Source organism: Aegilops tauschii, chromosome 3, assembly GCF_002575655.3.
Source record: "Aegilops tauschii subsp. strangulata cultivar AL8/78 chromosome 3, Aet v6.0, whole genome shotgun sequence".
Lineage (NCBI taxonomy): Eukaryota > Viridiplantae > Streptophyta > Magnoliopsida > Poales > Poaceae > Aegilops > Aegilops tauschii.
The window spans coordinates 503,201,698-503,211,802 of NC_053037.3; the positions used below are offsets into that span (position 1 = coordinate 503,201,698).

At 59.6% G+C, this 10,105-nt stretch overlaps 1 protein-coding gene across 1 annotated transcript; it reads right to left on the bottom strand.

Annotated features, from left to right (window-relative positions):
* Window positions 1–796: 796 nt before the first annotated feature.
* LOC141043053 (uncharacterized) lies at window positions 797–7,290 on the bottom strand. Its single transcript, XM_073511971.1, has 2 exons — window positions 6,801–7,290; window positions 797–846 (listed from the first exon to the last, which is right to left on the bottom strand). The coding sequence occupies exons 1-2, from the start codon at window positions 7,288–7,290 to the stop codon at window positions 797–799; spliced, it is 540 nt and encodes a 179-aa protein (XP_073368072.1).
* Between the last annotated feature and the right edge of the window lie 2,815 nt (window positions 7,291–10,105).

A 10,105-nucleotide genomic window follows, 5' to 3' on the forward strand; every position in this document is an offset into this window, starting at 1 on the left:
GACTAGGGGAGGGGGGCGCAGCCCCTCTTTCCCTCTCCCTCTCCCTCTCTTTCCTTCCCCCCTCTCTTCCTAGTTGGACTAGGAAAGGGGAGTCCTACTCCTACTAGGAGGAGGACTCCCCCCCCCTCTCCTTGGCGCGCCCAAAGGCAGCCGGCCTCCCCCTTGCTCCTTTATATACGGGGGCAGGGGGGCACCTCTACACACAATTGATATACGATATTTTAGCCGTATGCGGTGCCCCCCGCACCATATTACACCTCTCTAATATCGTTGCGGAGCTTAGGCGAAGCCCTGCGTCGGTAGAGCATCATCATCGTCACCATGCCGTCGTGCTGACGAACCTCTCCCTCAACACTCGGCTGGATCGGAGTTCGAGGGACGTCATCGAGCAGAACGTGTGCTGAACTCGGAGGTGCCGTGCATTCGGTACTTGATCGGTCGGATTGTGAAGACGTACGACTACATCAACCGTGTTGTGATAACGCTTCCGCTTTCGGTCTACGAGGGTACGTGGACAACACTCTCCCCTCTCGTTGCTATGCATCACCATGATCTTGCGTGTGCATAGGAATTTTTTTGAAATTACTACGTTCCCCAACAGCTTTCGCTCAGGGACTACGAAAAACTCGTTAGGAAGTGTGCTAAAAGATTTGTCGTTCGTCCTGGCCCTGTCCTGGCGCTTTGTATCGCGGTACCCAAGGGGCACGGATTAGGAGAGGTGTGCCTGCTTTGGGCTCGAATGAGGGTGGCTCACGAGAAGGCAGAAAATAGAAAAAATGCCCGCGAGGGCACCTGCCTAGCCCCCTCGTGAGGCATGCGAGAGAGCGAACACGAGCGAATTTGAGCCTGAAAAATGTAGTGGAAGGCAAGGGAATCAAATCAGCAAGGAACGCCAAGAGCAAACTTTGAATAAGGAAAAGCGAGCCAACTACGGAAAGCAAATGAAAAGCCGCCTCTGGCACCTAATCTAGTATTCAAGTCTTCTCACCAGCGCGGAGCTAAGTGCTGTCCACTAGGCGTGGGAGGGAGCCCCAGGGCCTGAGGCCGGCGCTCCTGAGACTCCGGGGCGTGTACAGCCTCAACTCATTATTACATGAGAGTGTCACAGGCAGCGATTCTTCACAGGCACCAGGCCTTCTTCACAGGCTCTGGGCCTTTCTTCTCAGGCTCTGGGCCTTGCTTCTCAGGCTCTGGGCCTTGCTTCATGGATAGAACTACCGGAGGTGCTGGATGTTCCAGGCGTTTTGGATGGGTGTCCCATCCTGCGTCTCCAGGCGCGCTGCACCCGGCCTGGAGACATGGACGACTCTGAGTGGGCCCTCCCACATGGGCAAAAGCTTGTGCAGCCCTTCTCTGGAGAGGACCCGCCTCAGGACGAGGTCGCCCACCTCGAGCGTCCTGGAGCGGATGTTGCGGCAGTGGTATCGCCGCAGCGCCTGTTGGTACCTTGCCGCCCTCAATGCAGCTTCGCGACGGTGTTCCTCCCCTAGCACGAGATCCATCCCCCGCATGGCGTCCTGCAGCATTTCGTTGAACGCCAGGACCCGTGCGGAGCGATGCTTGACCTCGTGAGGAAGGATTGCTTGAGCTCCGTGGACGAGGTAGAATGGAGTCTCGCCCGTTGTCTTGGTGGCGGTGGTGCGGATGGACCATAGCACCGACTGAACCTCGTCGTGCCAGCCCCTGCCACAGGCCTCTAGCTTCTTCTTGAAGGTCCTGGTCTTGAGGCCCCTCAGGACCTCCGCGTTGGCGCGTTCGGCCTGGCCATTACTCCGGGGGTGCGCCACCGAAGCATAGCAGATATGCGTTCCAAGGTTAGCACAGTAGGTTTTGAAGAGGTTGCTAGTAAACTGCAAACCGTTATCTGTAGTGATGCGGTTGGGGACCCCGAAGCGGCTCACGAGGCCCTTGATGAACTTGACAGCAGAGCCGGCCGGAATGGTACGGACGGCCTCCACTTCCGCCCACTTGGTGAACTTGTCGATGGCGACGTAGAGATAATGGTAGCCCCCTGGTGCCTGAGGGAACGGGCCTAAGATGTCCAGCCCCCAGACCGCGAACAGCCACGTGAGCAGGATTGTTTGGAGGCCCTGAGCTGGCTGGTGGATTTGCTTGGCGTGGAATTGGCAAGCTTCACAGGACTTCACCAGCTCGGCTGCGTCGTTGAGTGCTGTAGGCCAATAGAACCCACTGCGGAACACCTTGCCGACGAGGGTCCGTGACGACAAGTGGTGTCCGCAGTCACCGCCGTGTATGTCGATCAGCAACTCCCTTCCTTGATCGCTGGAGATGCAGTGCAGCGTGACATCGTTCGGCCGTTTCATGTATAACTCGCCGTCTTGGATACAGTATGCCATGGCTTGCCGGGCCACGAGCTCCGCGTCCTCTTCCTTCTCCGGCAGCATCCCGTGCACCGGGTACTCTTTGAATTCCTAGGTCCAGCACTTCTCCTGGGGCTCGAGCGCTAAGAGCAGCCGAGCTCCTGAGGTTGGGCCACAGGCTGGGGCTCCCGTGGCCGGGGGCTGTGGGAGCTCCTCCCGAGGCTGAGTCATGCTTGAAAGAGGTGGCGTAGCTGATGGCTTGAAGAGCCCCTCTTTGAAGACACCGGGCTCTTGTGGTTGCATCTTGGATGCTCTCCTGGCGATGTCGTCGGCTTCCTTGTTGGTTCCCCGGGGCACGTGCTGCAGCTCCAGGCCCGAGAACTGCTTTTCCATCTTGCGCACCTCCGCGAGCTAGGCCTTTATGTGCTCGTCGTTCGGCTCGTACACCTTGTTGGAGAAGTTGATGAGGAGCTGCGAGTCGCCTTTGACGGTGAGGCGCTTCACCCCTAGAGCCACCGCAGCCTTCAGGCCGGCTATGAGGCCTTCATATTCTGCGATGTTGTTGGAAACCTTCTCGCCATGCCGAAAACAGAGCTGCACGGCGCAGTAGAGCTTGTCCTGAGTGGGCGAGATGAGCACTGCTCCAGCCCCCGCGCCCTGGTGCGCGAAGGCGCCATCGAAATACATGACCCAGCCATCTGGTGCCTCACTTCCTGGGGAGGTGGACCGGTCTTCTCCTTCCTCCAGAGTCGGGGCATCTGTCCATTCTGCCACAAAATCAGCGAGCGCGGCCCCCTTGATGACCCTGGTAGTGCTGAACTCCAACTGGAATGCTTGCAACTCGATGTTCCACTCAGCGACCCTTCCGGCTGAGTTAGGGCTCCTGAGTACCCACTCCAACGGGTAGGCTGAGACGACCTTGATGGGGTGGCCCTGGAAGTAGTGTCGCAGCTTGCGCGAGGCTACCAAGAGTGCGAGCAGGAGCTTTTGCAGCATGGGGTAGCGCGCCCTTGCGTCCCGCAGTACGGTGCTGACGAAGTACACCGGGTGCTCGACGAGGGCTGGTATACTGTCGAGCCACGGGTCCTACAGAGATTGGAGCATATCCTAAGGTGGTGGGTTTCCCGAGACCTGACCGTCCTCAGGAGCTTCTGCGATGTTTCCCTGCTAAGCTTGGTCTTCTGCCAAAGATGGCTTTGCTGCGCCTTCCTGACCCTGCGTTGCATCAGCTCTTGCTTGACACGGCACACCCTTGTCTTGGCGCTCCTCCCGAACCGCCACCAGTGCCACGTTGGCGGAGTACGGGGTGGCGGCAAGGTAGAGTACCTGAGGCTCGAGAGGCCGCGGTGCCACCATCACCGGGGAGCTGGCGAGGTATCTCTTGAAGTCTTGGAAGGCCCGGTCGGCCTCCGGGGTCCACTCGAACGGGCCCTTCTTCTTCATGAGCTTAAAGAAGGGTAAGGCACGCTCGCCTAGCTTGGAGATGAAACGCCCTAACGCGGTCACCCGCCCTGCTAGCTTCTGCATCTCCTTAAGGGTCTGCGGTACGCTCATGTTTTCGATGGCCTTGATCTTCTCCAGGTTCAGCTCGATCCCCCTGTGGGATACGAGGAACCCCAGTAGCTTGCCGGAGGGGACGCCAAACATGCACTTCTCTGGGTTAAGCCTCAAGTTCACTTGGCGCAAGCTCTCGAAGGTGTCTTCCAAATCTTGAATCAATGTCCTCCCCTCGCGAGATTTGACCACTATGTCATCAACATAGGCCTCTGTGTTTCTGCTGAGCTGCTGCCCCAAGGCGATGTGCATCAACTGCTGAAAGGATGCGCCCGCGTTGCGCAGCCAAAGGGCATGCAGGTGTAGCAGTACACCCCGCATGGTGTCAGGAAGGCTGTCTGCTCCACATCCTCCACCGCCATCTTGATTTGGTGGTATCCTGAGAGTGCATCCAGGAAACATAGCAAGTCGCACTCGGCGGTGGATTCGATGATTTGATCGATGCGTGGGAGTGGGAACAGATCTTGGGGGCAAGCTTTGTTAAGGTTGGTGAAGTCGACGCACATCCGTTCCTTCCCGCCTTTCTTCGGTACTACGACAGGGTTCGCCAGCCATTCGGTGTATCGAACTTCTCGGATGGTACCTGCCACCTCTAGCTTGCGCGTCTCTTGGACGATGAAGGCCTGCTTCTCAGTGGACTGCCGTCTTGCTCTCTGCTTCATGGGCCGTATGTTGGGGCACACCCTTAGATGATGCCGGATCACCTCTCTAGGGACCCCTACCAGCTGATTGGGCTCCCACGCAAATATCTCCTTGTTCGCGTGCAAAAACCTCACCAAAGCTTCTTCTTGTCCCGGGTCAAGGCCGGTTCCTATGGTGAAGGTGGCTCCTGAGGACCCGTCCTCATTGACCGGCACCTGCTTAGGCCGGGTGAGTCGCCGCCATGAACTGAGCAAGAGCCGGGTACCCGAGGATGGCATTGTATGGCAGGCCGATGCGTGCGATGTCGAAGTCCACCAGCTCAGTGCGGTAGTTGTCGCATGTTCCGAAGGTGACAGGGAGGCGGATCCGCCCCAGAGAGTGGGCAGCTCCACCACCCACTCCCGAAAAGGGCTTGCTGAGGTTGAGCCGCTCGGGTGGCACGTGGAGAAGGCTGAAGGCTTCTACGGAGAGCAAGTTGAGGCCGGCACCGCCGTCAATGAGGGTCTTGGTAATGGCCACGTTGCAGATGGTGGGAGTGCAGAGCATCGGGAGCATCCCCGAGCCGGCAGTGGAGTCGCGGTGGTCTTCTGAGCCGAAGGTGAGGTCGGCCTCCGGCACAGCCCAACCCGGCGGAGCCCCCAAGCGCTTGGAGGCTGCCCCATTCTGACAAAATAAAGGTTTGACGTGGCGATTTGAAGGCGGTGCTTGAGAGCCGCCCAGCAGTGTCGCGAGTGCGTGGTGCGCCGGCACCGCGTAGCGAGCGGTGAAGAGGTCGCGGAGTTCCCCCCAGGATGTCACCGTTGATCCTGGGAGGTTGAGCAGCCAGGCGCACGGCTCGCCGGCGAGGGCCATGGGGAACCACTTGGCCATGATCTTGTCATCGCCTCCGGCTTCGAGGACGGCCTCCTCATACGCCAGCAGGAACGGCGCCGGGTCTGCCGCGCCGTCGTAACGCGGCGGCATCCCTGGCTTGAACTTGGTTGGCCACTGCACTCGCCGCAGGGCGGGGGCCATGGCTCGGTACCCAGACTCCCTGCTGCTGACGTCGGCCGCAGAGGTGGATGGCGGGGCACCGTCCCTGGGGGCGAAGAACGGCGGTGAGGAGCGCAAGTTGGTGGAGAGGAGCTCCGGCGCACCCCTACCTGGCGCGCCAAACGTCGGATGTGGGGTTCCGGCAAACCCTTAAGGTTCGAACACTGGGGTGCGCGCGAAGTCTTTCCCTCCTACCGATCTACGCCCTAGCTCGCTAAGATCTCACGGACGAACTCGGCGAACTCGCAACACAGAAAGACACGGGGTTTATACTGTTTCTGGCCATCGTTGTGGCAAAATACCCTACTCTAGTGTGGTGGTGGTGGATTGCCTCTGGGGCCGATGATGAACAGTACAAGGGATGAACAGCCTCCTGAGGTTGAGGTGTTCTTGTGGCTAGGATGGGCTCTCGACCGAGTTGGATCAAGCTAATATGAGATGCCCTTACTACGGTGGCTAGCTCTACTTATATAGGCCCTGGTCATCTTCCCAAATAATGAGCGGGAAGGGAGCCAACAACGGCGGGCAAATTTGAAGGGGGACAACTAGTACAAGCTATCCTGACAAAAGCGGTCTTCGCCTGCGAAAAGCTCTGGTGGTGACGCCGTCTTGGGCTCCATGATGACCTCCGTCTTGCCGTCCTCCTGGTCTTGGTCTTGTTGCACCAATATAGCAACCTATGCCTGATGCCTCGGTACTCTTCGCCTGCGCTGGCCTCCTTAGCAGCAAAGAGGAAATAAGGATGCTGCGCGCGCTGGCGCGCGCCTGGTGTTGTGCGTCATGGCTTAGGTCACGAGGGCCTCGTGAGGTTTTGCCTCGCCTTGATATCTCTGATCCTCGTGAGCCTGCCTGGCTAGGCCATTCCAGAGGAGGTATTGCGTCGTCCGCCTCGCGAGGCTTGGACACTCGCGAGGGTCTAGGATGCCTTGTTGATGAAGATGGGCCGTACGGCCTGCTAGCTTAGCCACGCTGTGGGCCGCAGGCAAGCAAGTCTAGGGACCCCCGTTCCCAGAACGCCAACAAGGGACGGGTTGTTTCTTCGGTGGTGGTGTCCCTCTTGCGCTTGTTTGTCTTGCGGGCGTCGATGAGGTAGTACGCGTTGTGGTCGCACAAGGCCTTGCTGAAGATGAAGGGCCCTCCCAAGGGGAGGACAGCTTGTGCTGGCCGTCTGCTCTTGGACGAGCCGGAGGAGGAGGTGTCCCTCTCGGAAAGTGAGGGGCTTGATCTTCTTGCTGTGGTAATGCCTCAAACCTTGCTGGTAGATGGCTGAGCGACTGAGCGCTAGGAGACGTGCTTCTTCAAGTAGGTCGACGCCGTCTTCGTGGGCTTCCTTTGCTTCGGCTTCCGTGTACATCGTGACACGTGGTGAGTCGAACTCGACGTCGGTCGTGATGACGGCTTCTGCTTCGTAGACGAGGAAGAAAGGGGTGAACCCAGTCGATCTGCTTGGCGTGGTGCGGAGACTCCAGAGGGCGTCCGGCAACTCATCAAGCCAACTGCCGGGTGAACGGATGAGGGGCTCAACGAGTCGCTGCTTGATGTCGGATAGGATGAGGCCGTTAGCCCGCTCGAGCTCGCCGTTGGACTGCGAATGTGCAACGGAAGCCAGGTCGAGGCGGATGCCGGAGACGGAGTAGTACTGCGCGAGCGCGCCCTTGGCGAAGTTGGTGCCATTGTCCGTGATGAAGCTGTTCGGCATGCCGTAGCGTACCGCGATGTCCTTGACGAATAGAACAGCCATCGGCCCGTCCAGCTTCTTGATTGGCCTTGCTTCGATCCACTTGGTGAACTTGTCCACCGCCACCAGCAGATGTGTCATGCCACCTCGAGCGGTCTTGAAGGGCCCCACAATGTCAAGTCCCCAGACCGCGAAGGGCCAGGCGATCGGGATGGTCCGGAGTGCCGACGCCGCCTGGTGGCTGCGCTTGCTGAATTGCTGGCATCCCTCACAATTGAGGACGAGTGACTCCACGTCTTCGAGGCCCGTGAGCCAGTATAAAACGTGGTGGAAAGCTTTGGCCACTAGGGAGCGCAAAGCGGCGTGGTGCCCGCACTCGCCCTGGTGTATGTCGAGGAGGATCTCGATGCCCCTGTCCCGCTTGATGCAGCACTGAAAAACGCCTGTGGAGCTGCGCTTGACAAGCGCGTTGTTGATGTGCTGTAGGCGGACGCTCGGCACTGCACTTTCCGGGCTTCGGTCTCGTCCATGGGGAGGACCCCGTTCTCCAGGAACTCCAAGATGGGCAGGGCCCAGGATGATGCCATGACCCCGGCGAAGACAGCCATTACGGCGTGTTCCGGGGTGGCAGCCTCCGAACCGGGTTCAGCGGCCCCTAGGCTGGGTTGAGTTGTCGCCGAGTTGGCTGGAGCAGTCCCCGGGCCGGGTTGAGGCGCGGTCGGGTAGGTCGGAGCAGTCCCCGGGCCGGGTTGAGGCGCGGCCGGGTCGGTCGGAGCAGTCCCCGGGCCGGGTTGAGGCGCGGTCGGGTCGGTCGGAGCAGTCCCCGGGCCGGGTTGAGGCGCGGCCAGGTCGGTCGGAGCAGTCCCCGGGCCGGGTTGAGGCGCGGCCGGGTCGGTTGGGACGTGGATGGACTCGGAGTCCGGAGACGGCTTGACGGACGGGTTGTGCAGATGCTCGAGGGAGACGCCGGACGGAATGGACTGCCGGGACAAGGCGATCTTGGCGAGCGTGTTGGCCGCCTCATTCTTTGCGCGCGGGACATGGAGGAGCTCGTAGCCCACGAAGAATCCGGATAGCTTTTGGACGAGGAAGCGGTAGCTTGCCATGTTGGAGTCGTGGGCGTCGCACTCGCCGGAGCACTGCTGCACCACCAGGTCCGAGTCGCCGTAGCACAGGATGCGCTGGATGCCGAGTTCCTTGGCGAGAAGGAGGCCGTGCACAAGGGCTTCATACTTGAGCCGGTCGCCCTTGGGGGAGGACAACACGATGCCGGCTCGTAGGCCGAGTCGCGTCTTCGAGCCGTCGAACTGCATGCGCCAGTGCGGCGAATCCGGTGGCCGTGGTAGGTACTGGGTCTCGGTCTAGTCGACGAGGAAGTCGGCCAAAGCCTGGGACTTGATCGTGGTGCGGGGCTCGTAGAGGATGGTGTGGCCGGCTAGCTCGAGCGCCCACATGGCGACCCGGCCAGAGGCATCCCGGCACCCGATGATCTCGCCGAGAGGGGCCGTGCTGACCACGGTGATGACATGCTCTTGGAAGTATTGCTTCAGCTTCTTGACGGTGAAGTACACACCGTAACACATCTTCTGATAGTGCGGGTAGTTCTGCTTCGAGGCGGAGAGCACCTCGCTCAGGTAGTAGACAGGACATTGGACGGCTTGGACCTTGTCCTTCTCTGGTCGCTCAACCACCATCACCATGCTGACAAACCGCGAGGTTGCGGCGATATAGAGAAACAGCGGCTCCTTCTCGGCCGGTGCGGCCAAGACTGGTGCGGTGTAGAGCATGCGCTTGGGATCCCGGAAAGCCTCATCCGCCTGGTCGTTCCACTCGAACGGCGTCGTCTTCTTCATGTGCTGATACAGGGGCAGGTCCCTCTCGCCCAGCCGGCTGAGAAACCGGCTGACCGAGGCCAAGCAGCCGGTGAATTTCTAGATATCGCGCAGCCGAGCCGGCTTGCGCATGCGCTCGATGGCCTTGATCTTCTCCGGGTTCGCCTCAATGCCGTGCTCCGAGATGAGGAAGCCGAGTAGCTTTCTGGCCGGGACGCTGAAAATGCATTTTTCTGGGATGAGCTTGACCTTGTACTCGCACAGGTTGGCGAAGGTCTCCTTCAAATCGCCGAGGAGCGTGAGGTGCTGCTTGGTCTTCACCATGATGTCGTCCATGTAGACGTGGATGTTGCAGCTGTCGGATGTGGGGTTCCGGCAAACCCTTAAGGTTCGAACTCTGGGGTGCGCGCGAAGTCTCTCCCTCCTACCGATCCACGCCCTAGCTCACTAAGATCTTGTAGACGAACTCGACGAACTCGCAACACAGAAAGACATGAGATTTATAATGGTTCGGGCCACCGTTGTGGTGTAACACCCTACTCCAGTGTGCGTGATGGTGGATTGCCTCTTGGGCTGATGACAAATAGTACAAGGGGAAGAGCAGCCTCCTGAGGTCGGGCCGTTCTTGTGCTTGTCGAACTTGTGCGGGTGTGGACTCGATGCCCCTACTGTGGTGGCTAGCTCTACTTATATAGGCCCTGGTCCTCTTCCCCAATATTGAGCAGGAAGGGAGCCAACAACGGCGGGCAAATTTGATGGGGGATAGCTAGGACCAGCTATCCTGACAAAAGTGGTCTTCGCCTGCGAAAGGCTCTGGTGGTGACGCCGTCTTGGGCTCCATGATGACCTCCGTCTTGCCGTCCTCCTGGTCTCGGTCTCGTTGCACCGATGTGGCAACCTTTGCCTGATGCCTCGGTACTCCTCGCCTGCACTGGCCTTCTTAGTACCAAAGAGGAAACAAGGACGCTGCACGCGCTGGCGCCTGCCTGGTGTCGATCGTCATGGCTCACGTCACGAGAGCCTCATGAGGTTTGCTCCGCCTTGAT

Coding starts and splice junctions, on each gene's coding strand:
- LOC141043053 (XM_073511971.1), bottom strand. CDS start 7,290: ATGGCTGTTCTATTCGTCAAGGACATCGCGGTACGCTACGGCATGCCG. Junction 847..6,800: donor CTCAGCCATCTACCAGCAAG/GTTTGAGGCATT, acceptor TACATTTTTCAG/GCTCAAATTCGCTCGTGTTC.